The sequence below is a fragment of the Diplodia seriata genome, assembly GCF_021436955.1.
Source record: "Diplodia seriata strain FDS-637 chromosome Unknown scaffold_7, whole genome shotgun sequence".
In the NCBI taxonomy this organism is placed as follows: Eukaryota; Fungi; Ascomycota; class Dothideomycetes; order Botryosphaeriales; family Botryosphaeriaceae; genus Diplodia; species Diplodia seriata.
The window spans coordinates 128,783-149,175 of record NW_027117314.1 but is presented as its reverse complement, the minus strand read 5'-3'; the positions used below and the strand labels follow the sequence as shown (position 1 = coordinate 149,175).

Sequence of the window (20,393 nt, the reverse complement as noted above, 5' to 3'; positions counted from 1 at the left end):
AAGCGGCTTTCTGTGAAGAGCTGATGAGCTGCAATGTGAGGTGGCCGCTGGAATGTTATATAGCCTGCGGGCGACTATCGATAAATGGTGAACAACAATGAGCTTGCAGCCATACTGCGATTACTTTCGCTACGGCTGCGATTAGAAAGCCCGTACACAGTGTACTGCGCTAGTGCTGACTAGACCCCGCATTCTGCATGTCTCCAACGCAAGGCGGCACAGAGGAATATTGGGCTCACAAAAAATTACCCAAACCAGCACGTGGCTTGCATGCTCCCTAGATGAAATTCTTGATCAGAAATCAATCACTTCAATTTGTCATGTTTGTCGAGCAGCACACTCGTTCTCTCGGCGGATTGCAGCAATGGATGCCGTCGGTTGGAGCAAACGTTATGCGGCGGGTAACTGAATTAGTGAGTATGAAAGAAGACACGGAAAAGCCCCGTCATCCAAGATGACTGACCATGGGAATGATGAGTGATGAGACAGATGGCGTTGTTGTCAGGCGTCGGAGAATGCGGGGAAAGTGCCGGTGCCTTAGGCATTACATAAGCATCACGTGTTAGCGCGGTGCTGCCTGGCCCCGGAACGCGGTCGCGCCTCGCGTCCACCTCGCCACCGCAACAACAACCAACAGTCGCCATCCCACATCCACCGTCTTCGCCATCTTCGCCTGCTGCATCCTTAATCGACTTGCGCACTGCAATTTGACTTGCGCATCCCGCTTCGCGAATCGTCAGCTCCGAAGGCTGTCATGTACGCTGCGACCACAACAACACGGGCTCGGCAAGCGCTGACAACCTCAGGTACCGGGCGCGGCCCATCTCGTCGAGCGACAACAAGGAGAATGTAACTCCAGCCAGGAAAGTTGCCACGCTGCATGGTGGCACCCCAAAGTCTGTCGACCGCCTTATCAAGCCATTCAAATGCCCCGGCTCCGCAACGCCAACACGAGCCTCGGAAAAGCCGGCGCGGAAGAGGAGAAAGGTCAACTACTCCGGCGCAGATGGCGATGCCGAGGACGGCGACAAGGTCTACACAAATGAGGATCGCCTTGCTCTCGCCACTCGAGATGTCAACAAGTATCCGGTCTTCAAGGTGAAGGACAAGGACAGCACCTTCCGCTCGCGCTTCTCCGTTCCGTTGTTGAAGAAAGACATCGCCGAGTACAATTCCAATCGCCCTGCCCCACTTCTGGGAATGCGACAAGGTGCTGTCTTCGTCGCCCGGCCCTTGCACGACCCGACCGGCGAGTTCGCCATCGTGCTTTACGATCCCACCGTCGACGATAAACCTACACCGGTCGAGGATGACAAAGAAGTGAAGACGGAGGAGGAGCCACAGAAGACTCAGCTGGATGTGCCTCTAGTGCACAAGAGCCTGGCCGACATTCTCGGTTTGAAAAAGAAGGTCGATGAGGGACGACCAAAGGTACCTGTCGTTATCGACCCGCGGTTGGCCAAGGTCCTGCGACCGCATCAGGTCGAGGGAGTAAAGTTTCTGTATCGCTGCACCACCGGCCTTGTCGATCCGAAGGCTAATGGGTGCATCATGGCGGACGAAATGGGCCTCGGCAAGACACTGCAATGTATCGCGCTGATGTGGACGCTTCTGCGACAATCACCCGAAGCTGGAAAGCCAACCATTCAGAAGTGCGTCATTGCTTGCCCTTCGAGTTTGGTCAAAAACTGGGCAAACGAGCTGGTCAAGTGGCTGGGAAAAGATGCCATCACTCCTTTTGCCGTCGATGGCAAGGCCTCCAAGGAAGAGCTTATTCAGCAACTCCGTCAATGGTCCATTGCCAGCGGCCGCGCCGTTGTCAGACCGGTCCTCATTGTCTCGTACGAAACGCTTCGTATGTACGTCGGAGAGCTCAAGCAAACGCCGATTGGCTTGCTACTTTGCGACGAAGGACACAGACTGAAGAACGACGAGAGCTTGACGTTCACTGCCCTCACTGCCCTCAATGTGCAAAAGCGCGTCATTCTTTCAGGAACGCCCATTCAAAACGACTTGTCCGAGTACTTTGCCCTGCTCAACTTTGCCAATCCGAACTACCTTGGCACCAAGAACGACTTCAGAAAGCGCTTCGAGCTTCCAATCCTCCGTGGCCGCGATGCAGATGGCACTGACGAGGACCACAAGGTAGGCAATGAGCGATTGTCCGAACTCCTCACTATGGTCAACAAGTTCATCATCCGCCGCACCAACGATATCCTGTCCAAGTACCTGCCTCGCAAGTACGAACACGTTGTATTCTGTAACCTTGCGCCATTCCAGAGGAATCTGTACAATCTTTTCATCAAGTCTCCCGAGATTCAGCAGTTGCTCAGAGGCAAGGGTAGCCAACCGCTGAAGGCCATCAACATTCTCAAGAAGCTCTGCAATCACCCAGACCTGTTGGATTTGCCGGGTGATTTGCCAGGCTCCGAAGAATGTTTTCCGGATGACTATGTTCCAAAGGATGCTCGTGGACGCGACCGGGACGTCAAGGCGTGGTACTCGGGCAAGATGGCTGTTCTCGATCGCATGTTGGCCCGCATTCGTCAGGACACCAATGATAAGATCGTCCTGATCAGCAATTACACGCAGACACTGGATGTGTTCGAGAAACTCTGCCGCACGCGTCAATATGGCTGTCTTCGTCTCGATGGCACGATGAATGTCAACAAGCGCCAGAAACTTGTCGACAAATTCAATGATCCCGAAGGCCCTGAATTCGTGTTCCTGCTTAGCTCCAAGGCCGGTGGATGCGGTATCAACCTCATTGGTGCCAACCGTCTCGTGCTTTTCGATCCCGACTGGAACCCTGCCGCAGACCAGCAGGCACTCGCCCGTGTCTGGCGTGATGGCCAGAAGAAGGACTGCTTCGTTTACCGCTTCATCGCCACGGGTACGATCGAAGAGAAGATCTTCCAACGGCAGTCGCACAAGCAATCCCTCTCGTCCTGCGTCGTCGACTCTGCGGAAGACGTCGAGCGCCACTTCAGCTTGGACTCGCTTCGCGAACTCTTCCAATACCAGCCGGACACGACGAGTGACACGCACGATACGTTCAAATGCAAGCGGTGCAAGCCTGATGGCAACCAGCATATCAAGGCCCCTGCTATGCTGTACGGCGATACCAGCACGTGGAATCACTTCGTCAACGATGGTGATAAAGGTGCACTTGCGAGGATTCAGGATTTGTTGCTCAGGCAGGAGACGTCGGAGGAGGCGGTCAGTGCTGTCTTCCAGTACATCAGTCATTGATCTTCCTATCTTGTACTCTCTGGGCGCTTCAGGGCGGTTTCTTGTTCTTGCTTGATTGTTTGGTGTCAGCGGCGTTGATGACTAGAGCTGATTTGCGGCGTGGCTCGGTGGTGTTTTTGCTTGCGACAGAGCGTGCGTCTTGTCAACACGTAATCATGATAGAATTTCAAGTGGATTTACATGCACTTCATTGTTCATACTTACTTCTTTCTTGAGGAACGAATCCAGATTGACAAGCCCTCGAATCCATACCTCCGGCCAAATCGTTATCGACTCTGCGATCGGCTTGGGATCCAATTCATCGTACACGAGTTACACTTGATCTGCACCGTTTTTACCGCGTCGGTCCCGCCCATCCAGCATTACGTACTCCGTCTCGTCTTCTGCTCAAGCCAACCTCAGTACCCCCGCGTTCACCAGCCGCTTCGGCGGAAAGAAGCTGGCAGGGATTAAGCGAACCTGTTTCTTGATTGTGACACAGATCGAGCCGGGAGGCTCATATAGCTACCGTGGCCTGGCTGGCCAGGGAAGGGATCTGGAGGATTCGAAACTACTCCGCAACTCTGTTTGGAAAAACATCCGGGGACCCACACTGTTTGGCATGATGATTACGATAGATAGTCCGGCCGGCGATGGAAGGAAACCTGCCTGCGGATGGATGGCTGTGGGTGGGGGAGTGGTTGGGGAGGGGAGAGGGGGCTTCACGGCGGGAGAAGGAGCTGGGCGCTGAGCGACAGTTCAGGGTTTAGGTAGGTAGCAGAGAGGTGAAGAGCGGAAACGGATTCCAGGCCGTTTTCATCAGGGGCCGGGGCAGATTGAGGTTTGGCAAGGGCCTACTTTTTCCGACCAGCATCACGGACGGGAAGGATGGAAAGAAGACGTGCACGCTCCTTCCTTTCCCAAGCAAAAAAAGACACGAACAGAGCATCCAGAGGGCTCGATCCTTTCTTGTGCCCCCTCCCCGACCATTCATTCCCACCGCGCCGGTTTCTTCATCAACGGAGCGCCGCCCCGAAGCCCCCCGCCCACTAGTACTTAGGTACATACATCGGCAGCACCCGGCGGCCCTCCCCGCAAGCCTACTACAGCGCATCCGCCCAGAAAAAGAATGTTCCGAGAGCGCTACACGACTCAGGCAGGGTGGTCAACAAACAAACATGATTGCAAAGCTTTGATTGTTTTAACCAATCAATCAAACAAATATCGTGGTTCCAGCTAAACCAATCAACCAAAGATCGTAAGGCGTAGTTGTTTGCGAAATGCTTGTTTAATTGTTTAGGGGGGAGAGGGGGGGGGGGGGGGGGGGGGGGGGGGGGGGGGGGGGGTGGTTAGTGGCCGGCCATGGCCATGTGCCATATTCGGTATATATACTGCCTAGGCTATTAAGCTATATTACTGCTAGTACTACTAGTGCTGGCGGCCATTTTATTTAGGGGGAGGGGAAGGGTAGGGCGAGGGTAGGGCGAGAGTAGGGCGAGGGTAGGGCGAGGGTGGGGCGGAGACGGGGCGGATAGGTAGGTGGGTATTACCTAATCGGGGCAAAACACTATAAGAATCTCACGATAGTGGCCCGTGTATATATGCCAAGCAAATAGGCAAAGATCTTTGCTTGTTTGCAAAGAATTCGCAATCAACTAAAGATTCCGACCCCCCGCCTACCAATCAACCAAAGATCGAACCCCATCTTTGTTTGTCTTTGTTTGTTGACCACCCTGGACTCAGGGGTTGCCGGGGGCGTTGATCTCCGATCTACTTAATCAGTGGCTTGCGGTCTTGCCGATCGCGACGTGCCGCAAAGGGGGCCGCGATATATACCTAGGAAGCTGAGCGGCGGAAGCATTCAAAGATCGGCCTTGTGCGGCTGTGCGGCGGGACTAGGGGCAGAAGAAGCGCGATCAGCCTACTTACGCAGCGCTGTAGACAACGACAACCGTTGCGTCTGCGCTTGGAAAATCGATGCATGTACGCTTGGGTAAGTAAAAAGGAAATGCTACACTATCGCTTATGTATGCACCTACACGAACCGCAAAAAGCCGCCGCCCTTCCCTCTTCTCCCTCCCTCCCACTCTCTCAACACATCCGCTCCCCCCTCTCGCCATCACCCCCATCGTACCCGCCCGCGATCCGCACATCCGACCGCCGCCCCTGCCCGAGTATACTCCGCTTACTCTCGTTATCCGCCGCGGCGTAGCTGCCCGTCCTGCTGTCGCGCATGATCTCGCCGCCCGCCTCGACTTTCGAATGCAGCACGCCGTTCTTGCTGCGCAGCTCGTACGTCGAGCTGCGCGTCAGGTACCGCGAGTGCCGGCTGCCGCCGCCGCTGCTGCCCATGCAGGAGGCGAAGAGGGGGCGGAGGGCCTGTGAGGGGGGGCGGGTGGTGTTAGTAAGGGTTGTTGGATTCGGGGGGTGGATGCCCGGGGGGAGGGAGGGCGGCTTACGCTTAGGGAGCCGACGGTTAGGGCGACGCCGACTTCGGCGTCTGCGGGGGAGGCGGGGTTAGTGTGTGGGTGTGGTGGGGGAGGGAGGGCGGATGGGGGGACGGGGGGACGGGACGTACAACACCAGACTGTGACGCCGTAGATGTGGTCTGGAGAGGGGGGTGGGTTAGCGCCGTGTTGGCTGTGGGCGAGAGGGGGGGGGGGGTGGGGGTGGCCGACGCACAGAGATAGTCCTCTTTGGAGGTCAACGCTAGGGTGTATGCGAGCCGGACGATGGCGCAGATGGTCGCGCTGGGTCTGTCAGTTTTGGTTTGCGAGGTTTATGTCCGGGGATGTGCGTACAACATGCCCAGGGAAAGTAGGAATCCGGCGGCCAGCTTGGAATAGCGGTTGATCTGGACATGCCACAGTAGCGGGATCGGGCTGTTTCGTTGTTGTGAGATGGGGCCGTTCGGAAAACCTGGGGGAGAGGGCGTGGAAACTTACAGTGTGCAGATGATGACATCGCTGAGGATGCTGGTGACGGTGACGGTCATGCTGAGGGCTGTTATGACGTTGGATGGGTGGCAGTATCCTTCGATTGCAGGATCCCAGATTTTACTACCTTGCTATCAGTTTACACTAACGATAACGAGCACACCGTAGTATGGGCTTACGCGATCGGGCGGCATTGGCACAGGCAGTAGATGGCCACGGACAGAGTGACGGCGGAGAAAAGTGCAATTGTGCCTCGGAGGATCCATAAGATGACGGTTTGGTCGGTGATGATTCGCGTGAGCGTGAGCGCGATGCTTAGCTTGATGAGTATAATAGACGTGCAGTAGGAAACTTCGAAGAACATAAAGGCCTGCATACAACACTCAGCTTGATGGGTCCTACTTGATACCGAAGTAGGCGCGTGCGTACCTTGTAAGCCTCTTTTTGCATTTCCGGAGTAATGTGCCATTCATGAGCGCCTAAGCCGTTCTTTGCGGCAATGATGGTTTCGGCGCAGAGCCATGCGAACGGGATCTTCTTATTCAAAGCCGATCAGAATGGTTGCAACGGAGCGTCTACGGACGACAATGTAGCACTTACCGCACCAACAACCGCACACGTATCGTCCCAACCCCATGGACTCTTGGTCAGCCGGACATAGATGCGCAAGAACAAAGAAGCATAGCCAGACACGAGAAGGATGATGACGCACAGCGCCAAGAAGCGAGAGTCGTCGTAGAGCATTTTTTTTTCTGGAATGTTTGTGGAAGGACAGCGGGTGCCAGAACACCTGGGAGAGGAAAATATGACGGGGACGTCGTCTGTTTTGGCATTGGGAAGAATATACTTTGGGCTGAACCAAGAAGTGCATGTGGGATCAGGACCGAGACTGCCCAACTCGTGCCAAGACGGGAAGCATGTGAGGCTATCAAAGCTAGCTTGCCGCAACGAGCGAGGCTCGGCACGGCTGGATCTGGCGTGGCTGGTGACTAGAACAGCCCCTGGAAGGCCACTAGTCGCGGGTAACCCCATGGAGAAGAGGCGATGGCTGCTGGAGACACCACCGAAGCCGATGATAGGCACGTAAGCCGAGCTAATCAGGCCACGCTCTACCGGGGAGTTCGGAACACAAATGTTGATGTGGCAGCTAGTCAAGCCAAGCCGGCTGCTGCTATTGCCGCCCTGCCGCCCGCTCAGCTCCGCTGCAAGCCCCAGGAGAAGGCCTGTCCACCCCCGCCCCGTCTTCCGCACGGTGACGTCGAAAGCCCCCATGGCGCGAGAGGTGCGGGAGCGAAGAATTGTGATAGATGCGCACATGCCGAGAGTTTCTGCGTTGGGCTGTCAAAGTATGCGGTCAGCGGCGTTGTTACAGAATAATAAGTCGCTATTGAAGTATGGTACCGAAGCTTATACACACGGCGAGAAGAGCGCGTGGCGCAGGCGGCTAGAGCTAGCAGCGCCACACGCGCATGAAACGCGGCATGTGGACCTCTCGGAATCCTCCAGGCTCTATTTATATTGAACTACAGAAGCGTTGTGCATATACGTCATTAGTCTACATACAGACATGCATTCTCGCCGTTGTGGCCACACATCAACTTCTATCAACCTCTTAACTAGGTGGAGTAACACTCCTTGCCGTAGAGTCTTTTGCAACCGCCGTGGCAATAGTAATCCTCAGTGTTGGCGAGCGCGCCGCCGGGTTGGCGGAGTGCGTCCCATTCGGAGCAGTTGCCAGTGCTCATGGCGATGATGTTGAATTTGGGGTAGACAGACTTGATGGAGGCGAGGGAGATGCCGCTGGAAGAGCGTGAGTAATAGCGCTATCGCAGGATCATGTTGGCTTCAACTTACTCCCAGAAAGTGCCGGCGAAGTCAATGCCGCCGGGCCCGACGGTCGCCAGCTTGTCGAGCGACAGGTTGTACAGGGCGTGCTCATCCTCAATGTGGAAGAGGCCGTTGATGCGCTCGATGTTCGGGATCTGCAGCTCCGAGAAGTAGTGGTTACCGGTGACGAGCAGGTCGCCGTTGACCTCCTTCAGGTTCGGCATCTTCACGTGCTGTAAACCCGGTCGATATTGGTCGCTCTCGGTGAAGATCATGCCGGCGCCCACGTAGGCAAGCTTGGGGAAGTCCAGGCTGGTGGTATACGAATCGATGTTCTCGAAGGCGTCGCCGATGCGCTCGAGGGAGTCGGCCGTCACCGTCATCCAGTCCTTGGAAATGAGTTTGCCGGTGATCTCCTTGACGCCGTTGAAGGATAGGTCCGAGTACAGGGGCCCGTCTGACAGCGAAATACTTCCGGTAAAAGTCGGGCAGGCTGCGCCGATTTTGTTGGCCTCATCCTGGCTGCTTATGGTTTTGGTGGCTGCGCTGGAGCACACTGTGTATGGTTAGCCAAGGCAGACAAAAGCAGTGTATTGAAACATTACGTGTTGCATTCTGGCCAGCAACAACGCCCACGAGGGCCGAAATCAAAGCCAATTGAACAGTTCTTGCTGCCATTGCTCCTGGATTGCACTTGGAGAGATCTGCAATTGAGATGTACAGAACAAGAATCCGGGCAAATTTATAGAACTTCCAAAGACGAACAGGCAGCAAGCATGGCCTGATGCTTAGTTCTCAGCCTCACATCCGTCGGGGCTATCACCCTCTTTTTCGGACAAAGTAGGGCATTCCGAACCCCGGTGAAGACGAGCTGGATACGAGGCTGTCGAAAGATAGCCGGCACACCCCGGTCGAGCATCAGGGACCAAAGCTTAGCCAACGCACATTACGCAAGCCTTCATTGGCCTGCCATGTTCTGACCAACGCTTAATTCCACAACATCTCGAAGGCTCTCTACATCATTTCCTTACCTACCTAGATAATCGAGGCTCTTGTTAGCTATCAGCTCGTTCGTATCGCTCCGGTGCCAAGCTTCGGCTGCGGCGAAGGATTGCGCCCCCACAGGCACCAACCAATCGCCCCGGGAATGTCGCGCAATGTGGTCTGCCATCAGCCTGTTCCTGTTTCCGCTGTGCTTCCAGATCGAAGGCAAGACGAGGGCGGTTTGCAGGCGGCCGAATGACGTGATCGATTACAAGCATCCGAGTGCGCCGCTGGGGACGGCGACGGCGACGGCGGATACGATTACCAGCGGTTTGAGCGTTTGGTGGAGCGACATTGTTATTATGGCGGGTGCGGAGAAGTTGGTGCAGGCGAATAGGGCTAGTGCGAGTGCGAGTGTTACGAGTACTGTGGGAGGCAGCAGCGCTACGGGGAGCGAGGCGGCAAGGCCGGGATCCGAGGCGGCGGGTCAGACGAGAGGTGAGTGCGAGGATTTGGTGTGCCGTAGATTGAGCTTGACTGATGTGATGACGGCAGCTACGTCGACTTCGGGTGCTTCGGCCAGCAGTACTGGCACTGCTTCCGGGGCAGGGGCTTCGTCTACGAACGGGGCGGGTCGGTTCGATGTGCCTTTGTTCGGATCCGTTGCCGGTATGGCTTTTGGTATTCTGGAATTAGAAAACTGTTATGAAGAGCACGAAACCGTGAATTGTCTTAACGACGACTTTCAGAGGGCAACTAATCGTTGGGTAATTTGGGGTGAGTAGAGGGCCAGCCAGTATTGTTGAGAGATATCAGGAGAGACAAAATCCTGAAAATGAAGCGATAGGCATTGAAGATAGTCGGCTGCAGATATCTGTTAAGCCTGAAGATTTAATGCAGGATGGTGAGGGTTCGCCAATACTATCCGACCCCCACTCGCTGATTGGAAGACTACACCTGCAGCCAGCCTTGCTTACCTGTTTCCGAGACAACTTTTAGGCAGCAACGCTTCTCTTTACCCCGCACAGGAGGGCTGAACAAGAAGGCCGACCTTACATTCCGCCAATCCATCCGCGCACCGCGGCCTGCTCAACTAGCCCACCGCAAATCTTCGGTAACCACAACCGCCGGAGCCGCGACACGAACGGCTATGGACCATCTTCTCGTACCAAAGGACCCCATTCGGAGCCCTCCAAGGATCTGTTACTACTGCCTTGAAGAGTACGACAGAGGCGACTTCATCACATACCCCGAACGGCAAGGCTGGACACAAGAGGAACTGTTCACCAGAACCACATGGACCGAGGTGGACAGTGTCGGCGGGCGAGGGGCAGCTGCAGCTGCGGCCTTTCTACAGCAGTGGCTGTTCTTCGGTCTTCTTCATACAGCCCTTGGAGACGATCTCATCTTTGAAGACTACATCGAGGAGGAGAGCGGCACAAAATACGTTCATACCAGGAATCTCTTCGTACACGCAGATGAACTTGTCGAGAAGCGCAACACTGGCCTTGTGTTGGAGTCGGACATGTACCCCTTGGACCGTGCGATACACACTGCATTCCTTGCGCTTGCATTCATCAGAAAGATGCCCGGAGATGCACTGGACAGTTACTTTATATTGTCTCTTTCGTTGATGGGACGATTCATGACCTGCCTACGGCAGATTCTATTCCGGGACGGTGATCTCGACTCTACCAAGGATGATGATGTATGGGAGCCACCGCGTATTCGTGCCGAGGCTGGCTGGTGGGAACACGGCTCGGCCCAGGACGATTCCATCAGCATTTTGGCGCACGAGATGTTCAAGGAAGAATGGTGTCCAAGGGCAATCAGCATCTTACAGGGGAACTTTGGGGGCCTGGAATGCCGATATCTTGCCTCCCTTCTTCGCAACTTCCAGAAGGGCCGGATCAGCCATCAAGCTTGCACCCAGACGCAGTGCTTTGCATCTCAGATCCAAAAGTCTTCCTACCAGACAGTGCACACCAGCGCCGGCTGCGACTGCCATTTCCGTGGGTTTGATTCAAAAGCCGTAGAGAAGATACTTGAGGCGGGTCATCTTCCATTAGTGGTCTGGAACCGCAGAGACGAGACGCTGAGCTTGATTTCCGGGCAGTTCAGCGCAACATACGTTGCTCTATCACACGTCTGGTCCGATGGTCTCGGTAACCCTCATGAGAATGCGATGCCCCAATGCCAGTTGGAAGCGATTGACGGCTTGGTACGAGACCTCAATCCTGACGACGCCGAGCAAATCCCTTTTTGGATAGATACGCTATGCTGTCCTACGGGCTCATCAGACGCGAGGCGCATTGCAATTCAGAAAATGCGGGACACCTACGCGGGCGCGAACAAAGTTCTGGTGCTCGATAGTACCTTAAGATCGATAAGCACGACGGGAAGGTCGGTTGCCGAACTGGCTCTCTACATCTACTCGTCAAGTTGGGCTGCCCGCCTATGGACCTTCCAAGAGGGCGCCTTACCTGACAGATTGATCTTCCAGTTTTCCGACGCGACACTCGACTCCAAGAAAATCCTATCCACAGCAGAAGGCTTCGAATTCAACTTCAAGAACGGATGGGGAAGCGCCTACGACGTCTACCGTATTTTCGTACAAATCCGTGGAAACAATAGGCATTTCGAGCATTCGGACAACTCCAATATCATCAATTTCGAGTGGTGTGCTATTGCGTTCTCCAAGCGAACCACAAGTGTCCAGGACGATGAAGCTTTGTGTTTGGCTAGCTTGACGGACCAAGATCCAGGTCCTCTTCTGAACTCCCGGGGCCAGGATCGCATGAAGCAATTTTGGTCCCAACTCACGAATGTCTCGGAAAAGTGGATGTATCATACGCTGTCCAGGTTGGACTTGGTGGGCTTCCGGTGGGCTCCAAGAACACTCCTCGGTGCAGGAACTCCTGGTGGTTACCACGATTCACGCGCGACCCCTACCAGTAGAGGACTTCTCGTCAGTGCCTACAGTATTACCTTCCAAAGCCCACAACCACCCCTGTCCTACCCTATCGGCTGTTCTTTCTGGGTACGAAGTACTGATGATGATTGGACGTTTTACCTCTTAAAAAACATCGATCTTAGCCCCGCTCACGGCCCTGACGCCTTCACAATCCCAAGTGGTCATTTCAGCCGCATTGCAGTACTAATGACTGAAACTATACGCAATTCAGGTTTTGACGGTGATAGACGTTTTGTAATGGTCTTCGTCACTGAAGAGGAGGGTGGAGTAACGTATGCACGGCGCGGGGATTCTGGGATTATACGAAAAGCCGACCATCCTAGAAACAGGGGATTGGACTTTCACATAGCCATGATGGAGGGAAAGGAGCGTCTGATAGCGCAGCCGCAACCCGATTCTAGGGTGTCAAGGGAAGGGAAGAACTACTTGGCTGACGACGAGTACGCTACAGTCATCGGAGATTGGACAGACGAGAAGAGTCAGTGGTGCATTGACTGAGGCGCAATGAGAAAAAGAAAAATCCAAGCTGGTCTGTCATAAGTTTCGCAGCTGGGAAATAGTACCCATCCATCTGCACCTGCCTTACCAACAGACTTCTCTCTGAAGATCTGCAACCACGACTCACACTCAAGTACCTGCGCCAACGAATGTCTCGCAGAAGTCACACATCAACTCACACCAGCGTACTCGCCTGCGCCGACATACGGAGGTACCAAGCCGTAGCTTACCAAATCCCTTCATCTCCCCACATTTTCGCGAGTTTCCGGTCCGCGCCTCTGGTGCCCGGCATCGCGAGCATGATCTCGTACATGCGGGCGGCGCAAGTGGCACCTGTCGTCTGACTAGCCATACGGCTAAGGGCTGATCCAGGAAAGTCTTCCAAAGATGTTGCCTGAGGGCTGTTGATCGATATGTTTCGTCTTGTCACATCTACACCATTGAAAGGCATACTGTTCTACCAAAGTGGACGCTGTTTCAATATGGGCTCACATCCGCTCCCGTAGAACGAACCCAGTCTTGGAGATCCTGGCCGCCACGAGAATGAAGCTGCCCAACACCATGGTGCCTCCAGCGAACATCTGTGCATACAGATACTGCCCATTTCTCTGCTCCAGCAGCGCACCACCGATGGGGCTTCCAGTCAGTGATGCGAGGCCAACGACGCTGAACCAAATAAAGAGTAGTACAAGCAGATGCTACACTCATCTTTACGCTCAAGTCTAGTATATATACAGAGAGATGGGCTGCGTTCCATGCTAGCGCCGACAACGTAGCTTCACCGCAAGTAAAGGGGGCTGTCGTCAGTTGAAACCGCGAGGATCCTCAAGGAGATGCTAGCTCCTCGCACCCGAGAGCCCCTTCAAGGCCCACCTGACCCTTGAAATCCCGCCTTGGCCGAAGAGCCATAACTCATCCAGGTCACGTCCGGCAAACTGCACATTGTTAACAGTGTGGTTGGTTTCGATGCGCAGAACCGGCTCCCCCCATTCGCTCAGAACGTCGACCCTAGTATTCATCATCTTTAGCCTGCAATTCTCCTCACGACCACCCGAGGACGGCGACCTACCCATGTCCGGAAGCGCCGACCAAAAACCCGTTCGACGCAACATGAAAGCCGTCGTGGCCCAGCGACTGCGTGCACCAGACGGGCCGTCTGTCGCCCAGCCAGCGTCCCGCAGGCGAGTCGTTGAGCGTGAAGGCGTAAGTGCAGTGCTCGTTGGTCGTGTTGAACAAGATGCCGCCCGGCGACCCGCTCTCGATCGTCGCCCCGCCGTCCGTCACGTACATGGTGCGGCCGTCCGGGGCGATGCCGATGCCGTTGGGCTGCGTCATGGTCCCGTCGATGACGGTTGCGGCGCCCGTCGATGGCCGGAACCGCCACGTCGCCGCCTGCATGACCGGATTGCGCGAGTAGCCCATGGCCCAGCCGAACCCTAACGCGTTTTGTCAGTGGGTCGCCTGGAATACTGATTAGAGAGTCGTACAGGGGTCCGTGAAGTATATATCTCCGTTGGCTGCGTCGATTACGAGATCGTCCGGGCTATTGAACTTTGCACCATAGTAGTTGTTGAGAAGCGGCTTGGTCTTCGTAGTTACGGGGTCGAGGGTGTATATACCGGGAACTTGTTCGACTGTGTCGTTGTCCACGCCGGGAAAGCTGCCGTCTCCCGCCACGGCCCAGTATACGGTTCCGTTGAAGTACCGGCCTCCGTTCACCCCCCACACCGGAGGCGAAGTGGTGAAGTTCGCAAGTGCCGGGCTCGTGTCGTTAAGGTAGATGATTTTCTGGTTGTAGACGTCTGGGCTAAAGGCGGAGAAAATGATGGCGTCCAGTTCTGGAACGTACACTGGAGCCTCTTGGATGTAGCCAGGTGTAGTTTCGAACACAAAATCGAGTGAGGGCGATGTCCCAAGAATATCGAAGGCCCGGGGATCATAGACAGTGAAGGTTGAATTCCGAACCAGCTGGAAGGACGGGTTGGTCGCGTTGGTGTCGGCAAAATCAGCCGTGCTGGCCGTGTTTCCATCGTCACGGGAAAAGGGGAGTTCCAGGACGGCAGCGTGGTTGCTGACACACACAACACTGGATGCCGTCGTGCTCTCACAGAGTCGCGCCAAAGGATATGCTTTGCACCCAAGGACGCAAAGACAAACAATGGTAAAGACGCATCTCATGATGGCTGTGTCGCTTCGTATTTCGGCCGTCATACAGCTTTTATGCATACAGGAGGACGGATTTAAAGATTCAACTGATCCTAACACCGGTCTCAAGTGGGTCTCTCACGGACACTGGCGGACAGTTGTGTAATATGCCAAGCGCCAAGAATTGTCCATCGACGGTGAGAACGACCATTTGACAAGAGACTAGCTCGCTACTACCTGATTCATGGATACCTCATTTAATTGTAAAGACCAAAAACCAGTTTTCTTTTTTTATTGTTTACCGGGTGGATAGTAGCCCGATCTACACGGACGACACAACTTTGTCATCGAGAGCCTGTCACCGGTATGCAGCATTCAATAATGCACCGCTCAGTTTCCAGGCGTGCAAAATTACAACTTGATATTGATTTGCGAGGAGCTTCTCCAGTAGCCAAGACACTTCACCCAGCCATAATCCAACTATCCCGGTCCTTCCGAGGCATGAAGAGAGCTGCAGTTGCATTTAGCCATACGACCACTTCCCGAAGAAAACGAGCAAAGTCGAGCGTGGCAAGGCCCCTCTCCACTGGAAAACGAGACTTCTCAGCAAGCCAAATCCATCGAGGCCAGCCAGAAGCTCTCCAACAAGAAATAGACAGCTTGGTTATAACTAGCTTTTCCCACAGTATATAGACCACGCTTCTCCGCCAAATGTTTGATCGTTCGTGGTTAACTTGAAAGTTCTAATAAAGACCCCTTAGCACTATGCAACGCATGATCACGTTCTAATCTTTTATCCAACCATTAGATTCCATTCTTATCTCTTCAAGGTAAACCTTAGTAGAAGAAACCTACCGTTACATACATCATCTTTACCAAGGTTTCTAGTAAGTTTTACTTTCTAGTAAAACTCTTTGAAAAGCCCGCACCCTTCTCAACGCTTCACTGGACTGAGACGAACGATCAGCGGAGGCTTACTCCATAGCGTCCACACCTTCTGTTCAGCCCAGTCTCGAGACTCAGGACAGAGCTCCATGTCGAACGTCCACAACATGATGGATAGAATCAGCCTAATCTCATGATACGCCAAGCTAGATAAGGCGAAGAAGTTAGTAACTTTTCAGAAAAGGCCGCGGCACGTACGACTGCTCGCTCTGTTTCCCAAACTCACTTTTTACCCAGACAGTTCCGTGGCCCGTACGAGAACGGCTCGAACACATCTCGCCTATCGCCCTCGTACTCGGGCGCACCCATCCACCGCTCAGGCACGAAGGCGTCGGCATTGCGGAAATTGGCGTCGGAGCGATACGCCGCATAATGATGGACATAAACCCGTGTCTAACCCCTCCGCCCAACGGGACGATCGTGTCAGCTAGATGAGCCGAGAAGTGCCGCATAAGCACCAAAGGGGGTTACAAGGAGAGAGAGAGAGAGAGAGAGAGAGAAAGAACCTACACCACCGGGCACCCACCTCCCGCAAACCGCCGCCCCGCCCTCGGCGACCTTCCGCGGCGTCCCGATCGGCGCGGGCGGGTACAGGCGCAGGCCCTCTTCGATGCACGCCTGCAGGTACGGCAGCCGCTGCAGGTTCACGAGGTTCATGTCGTCCTTGGTCGCGTACGCGCCGCGGATCTCGGCGACTAGCTTGCGCAGCTTGGCCGGGTTGCGCAGCAGGTGGTACGTGAGGCCGCTCAGCGACGTCGCCGTGGTCTCGGTGCCGGCGAGCATGAAGAAGGCCGCGTTGGAGTGCATGCGGGAGGCGTCGAGCTTGACGGCGCCGTCGTCGCCGTCGCCGCGCTGTAGGACGAGGCTCCATATGTCTTGGCGGCCGTCGTGGCGTGCGGCGTTGGCGGCGAGGCGGCGCGCCACGCGGTCCTTTGAGTTTTGCAGATGGAGGCGTTGGGACGCGAAGAGGGAAGGGGGGATCATGAAGCGGCGGAGGAGGGGGGCCACGAGGGGATACTCGCGGCCGATGCGGAGCAGGTCGAGGGCCTTGATGTTGGCGAAGACGGCGTGGACCCAGGGGGAGAGCTTGGAGCTCTGGAGCAGGTGGAGGGGTTCGCCGAAGGTGAGGTCGCCCATGATGTCGAAGGTGGTGCAGTTGTACAGCGTGACGAGGTCGAACGTCGGGCTCGCCGGTGGCTGCGTGCAGGCCTCGATCACCGCCTCGGACGCCAGCTGCTCGGCGTACTGGCGGATTAGAGGTTCCTGCTCCACAAGCGCCTTGTGGGAGAAGGCGTTGGCGAAGATGCGGCGGACCTGGCCGTGCTTGGCGTCGTCGTGTTCGGTCTGCAGGTTGGGCCCGCCCGTGGCGGCCGGCGGGCTGTACCAGGTTGTGTCTTTGCCGTGGCTGGGCTTGCCGCCGACGCGGTGACCGAAGATGTCTTTCCAAGCTTGGCCGTCGATGTAGCTGAGCTCTGCGGGGTTGACGCGCACGACTGGCCCGTACTTTTGGTGCAGGGCGTGGACCCATAGCATTTGGTCGCCACGGATGGCGTGGTACCAGTATGGGAATTGGGTCAGGGAGCTCAGCGTTGGGCCTGGGTATTTTGCCAGCGGACTAAGGTAACGATTCTTCACGAAAGTTCCAGCAACGTATATGAGAGTCTCATTGCTCTTGTTAGCGAATACTTCTTCACCCGCGGCGTTGACTCACCAAGAGCAGAAATCCTGCGATCAGATTTTCCGACGTGAAGACCCGGAGGTCTCGATCGAAGGTCTCGCTATTCGCCATTTTCGTTTGGTTGTATCTCGTCGGGTTAGCGGGTTTTTGCATTTCGTGTCGCGGAACTCACAGCACCACCAAGCAGACGGCCAGAATGAGTGTAGCGTTTCGTGAGAAGCACAGTGAGAGGGCGATTCCATTGACTCTTTAAAGATTGGCAAAAGGCAGAAGACAGTGCGAACATTTGGAGCAGTATTTCAAAGCATCAAGAAGCCATACGTCGAATGTTTTCCCGGAAAGGAGCTACTGCATGGCCCAACCATCTCTTCTGCCGTCATCTTTTTCTAAAGCGGCAGTGATCGCACAACGCGTGGACCACTCTGTCGGTGGTTTCCTGGCGACCGAGCACCGAGCGCCGGGGGTGGTGCTCGGCAGCCAGAAAATCACCGAGACCGACAAGTTCAACAGCTCGGCAGACGAGGTGAGCCGATGGACTCGTTACTGCCCCAACGCTAAAAAGCGAACTGAGGGCTAAACCCGTCCCAAGTGATCCCCATGTCCATCTCGTCCAAAATGGACTGCCACTCCGCCCACGGCGTGCCGCTGTTGCCAATCACGAATTCGGGTATCGACGAGCTCTCCTGCTGCCCGGCTGCAACTGCGGCAGTGTGCACGTCCGAGCCGCGTTCAACAAATTGTCCGGGACCATGGCCATTCGCCTTTCCGCCATTCGTTGTCGGGCCAGAATTCCTGGTCTCGCGCGCTTGAGCCATCAACTTATGCAAGGGACGCAGCAACGAGGCCGTCTTTGAAGCCAGTAAGCTCTCCACGGGCGGCAGCGATGTCTCCATGGCTACCCGCCACGCCCGTTGAGCCAGCTCGTCATCTCTCCCGTTGATGAGTTGGAGAAGCACGTAGCACAGCTGGTGCCACTGACGAGGCGACCGAAAAAGTACGCTGCGCTGAGCCACACGCGGATTCGTGGCAATGAAGTCCCAGGATTCAAGGCACTCGAGGCAACTTACGAAGAGCTTGTCCACAATCTCTTGCGGGAGCTCGACGCCGTTCCGCAGCTGGCGAAAAGGCCGGTACAGGAGTAGCCAGAGCTTCGACATCGAGAAGTGAAACACGGATGTACCGACTGGACACAAAGGATGCTGGCTGTTACGAGGATGGAGGTAGAGGTTGGTGACATGGTCGGAATAGTGCGTAATGCATCGCTCCATTTGCGCGATGCCTTCGGTTCTCGGAATCTGTCTCATGCGTCGCAGGAGTAGAACTAACTCGAAGCGTATCAAGCTGCAGCTCATCTCCGTGTATTCACAACGAGGCTCTGGCGGATCTTCCGTACATGGGCTGAGATCTTGGTCGGGAACGTTGAGTGGCAAGTGCGTGTCGAAAGCGCTGTCCATAGTTGTGCATTCCAGGCCACAGCGCTCAGATACCATGAGATCGAAGTAGCAAATCTGCCACCACAAGCGACGGCGCATCTCGACATCGAAGGGCGAAAGGGAGAAGTGGCTGCCGTCGCGATGCAAGCCCATCTGCTGGGCTATCCGCACAGCCAGTCCCGATAACAGCCACACCTCGTCCGAAGCATTTCCTGGCATACTACAAAGGAGGAGAACAAACGCTTGGAGAACGGACACGTTCCTTGTCCGTGGTAAGCCGTCCTTGTTCAGCGCACACTGGCATGCAAGCCTGTACTTGAGAAGCAAAGTGCGCTGGTCTTCGCCAAGTTCGCGCTCGCATTCTTCGGGCGACAGGCTGGTGACAGCACTAAAGCACATGGCAAAGATGAGGGCTTTCGGGGCCTCTCTTGTTCGCGTGCATGCGTTTGCATATGCTGAAAAGGCTGCTGATTCGGTTGGCATGTGCAAGATCTTGATGTGCGGGTCGACTCTCTGGGCGTATTTATCCAGATAGAAGTGCATCTGGGTTGCCGGTGGCAGATACATGAGCAGGTCAGCCCCGGGAATTCCCTGGCCCCAGATGGATTCAAAGACGCTGGAGGATGCGTCTGTGCGAGACGCATCATCGGCATGGGCCTCGCCGTCCTCAGCAAGCACGGTTCTAAGCTCTTCAGCCTGGCATGGGAAATCTCTTAGCGCACTGCACAAGTGATAAGGAAGCATTGGTCTTACCTCGCCGTGAAACTTGGCCAGAGTACCATTCGTCGTGTACCTGGTTCCTCTCTTCCCAATTTCCAACGTCCCGAAGCTCTCGACTATGGAGGTGACTTCTGCAGCTGGCTCCAAGCCTGCATTCGCGCCGTCGTCCATTCCGGAGCTCATGTCTGCATCAGGAGCGCTTTCATCGGCTGCACGTGCTTCTTCTGGTGTCTCCCCGCCGGCTCGCAAGGACTGAACAACGCTCTCCAAATGCCTTACCCGGTCGACAAGTTGCTGATATCTCTCCACCCGTGGCTTGTGCGTTGGGCGTCGCTCCGTGTACGTGCATTCGATGTTCAAACGCACGCAGTTGGAACAAGGGTACTTCTTGTCACAGCGCACCTTGCGCCGCCTGCAGACGGCGCACGTAGTCAGTACCGCTGGGCCACCTGTCATTGTAGGTAGGCTGATCTGTCTCATGCACTCTTTATCTGTGAGGATGTCAGAGAAGTGGCGGAGCGGCACGGAACGTAACGCCACCATGTGCACGATGTCACATGCGGGGCCCTTTCTCCACAAAACGTGTGATTCTACCGACTAAAATCCGCGCCCCACAAAGTTGAAGCACACAGTATGGACACTCCTCGAGCTTACCCTACGGCCTTACTGCTGTTCTCGGTCCTTTAGCCAAATGCAGTCGGCAATTTTGATATCCGGAAGCGTCCGGGGAGAGTCGCATGATGCACAAATGTTTCATGCTTGGCGGGCTACCTAAGTCGGAGAACGGAACACATCAGATCCGTGATTTTGCGCCAATCCGCTTACTCTGCCTTGGACGAGCTACGAACCAAAGTCTTGGTCAACTCCACTGTGGCTGGGCAACAGCAATGTTAGTGCAGTTTTGAAGCAGAGAGAAATGAGAGGGAGGCCAAAATGGCCGCGCTCATAGTAGTCTGGCCAGTCATGCTTCCATATCGTCTTGCACCCTGACGTACATGAGCAAAGCTGCCGGGTCCACTTTC

General features: G+C 55.3%; 6 protein-coding genes across 6 annotated transcripts; 2 read left to right on the top strand and 4 right to left on the bottom strand.

The window, feature by feature from the left end:
• Positions 1–364: 364 nt before the first annotated feature.
• Positions 365–3,252, top strand: RAD54 (DNA-dependent ATPase protein rad54; the record flags this gene model as incomplete). The annotated part of the gene is made up of 3 exons (XM_066778256.1): positions 365–373; positions 749–756; positions 807–3,252. The coding sequence occupies 3 exons, from the start codon at positions 365–367 to the stop codon at positions 3,250–3,252; spliced, it is 2,463 nt and encodes an 820-aa protein (XP_066630693.1).
• Positions 3,253–7,783: 4,531 nt separating this feature from the next.
• ecm33_3 (cell wall protein Ecm33) lies at positions 7,784–8,672 on the bottom strand (the record flags this gene model as incomplete). The annotated part of the gene is made up of 3 exons (XM_066778255.1): positions 7,784–7,967; positions 8,022–8,550; positions 8,600–8,672. The coding sequence occupies 3 exons, from the start codon at positions 8,670–8,672 to the stop codon at positions 7,784–7,786; spliced, it is 786 nt and encodes a 261-aa protein (XP_066630692.1).
• Positions 8,673–9,879: 1,207 nt separating this feature from the next.
• On the top strand, positions 9,880–12,450 carry SLS55_006825 (uncharacterized protein; the record flags this gene model as incomplete). The annotated part of the gene is made up of 2 exons (XM_066778254.1): positions 9,880–9,888; positions 9,982–12,450. 2 exons carry the CDS (start codon positions 9,880–9,882, stop codon positions 12,448–12,450), a joined length of 2,478 nt encoding a protein of 825 aa, XP_066630691.1.
• An 836-nt stretch (positions 12,451–13,286) lies between these two features.
• On the bottom strand, positions 13,287–14,628 carry SLS55_006824 (uncharacterized protein; the record flags this gene model as incomplete). Its single annotated transcript, XM_066778253.1, has 3 exons — positions 13,287–13,458; positions 13,520–13,886; positions 13,938–14,628. The coding sequence occupies 3 exons, from the start codon at positions 14,626–14,628 to the stop codon at positions 13,287–13,289; spliced, it is 1,230 nt and encodes a 409-aa protein (XP_066630690.1).
• A 1,134-nt stretch (positions 14,629–15,762) lies between these two features.
• Positions 15,763–17,572, bottom strand: SLS55_006823 (uncharacterized protein; the record flags this gene model as incomplete). Its single annotated transcript, XM_066778252.1, has 3 exons — positions 15,763–15,933; positions 16,051–17,155; positions 17,568–17,572. 3 exons carry the CDS (start codon positions 17,570–17,572, stop codon positions 15,763–15,765), a joined length of 1,281 nt encoding a protein of 426 aa, XP_066630689.1.
• A 200-nt stretch (positions 17,573–17,772) lies between these two features.
• SLS55_006822 (uncharacterized protein) lies at positions 17,773–19,827 on the bottom strand (the record flags this gene model as incomplete). The annotated part of the gene is made up of 2 exons (XM_066778251.1): positions 17,773–19,580; positions 19,821–19,827. The coding sequence occupies 2 exons, from the start codon at positions 19,825–19,827 to the stop codon at positions 17,773–17,775; spliced, it is 1,815 nt and encodes a 604-aa protein (XP_066630688.1).
• Between the last annotated feature and the right edge of the window lie 566 nt (positions 19,828–20,393).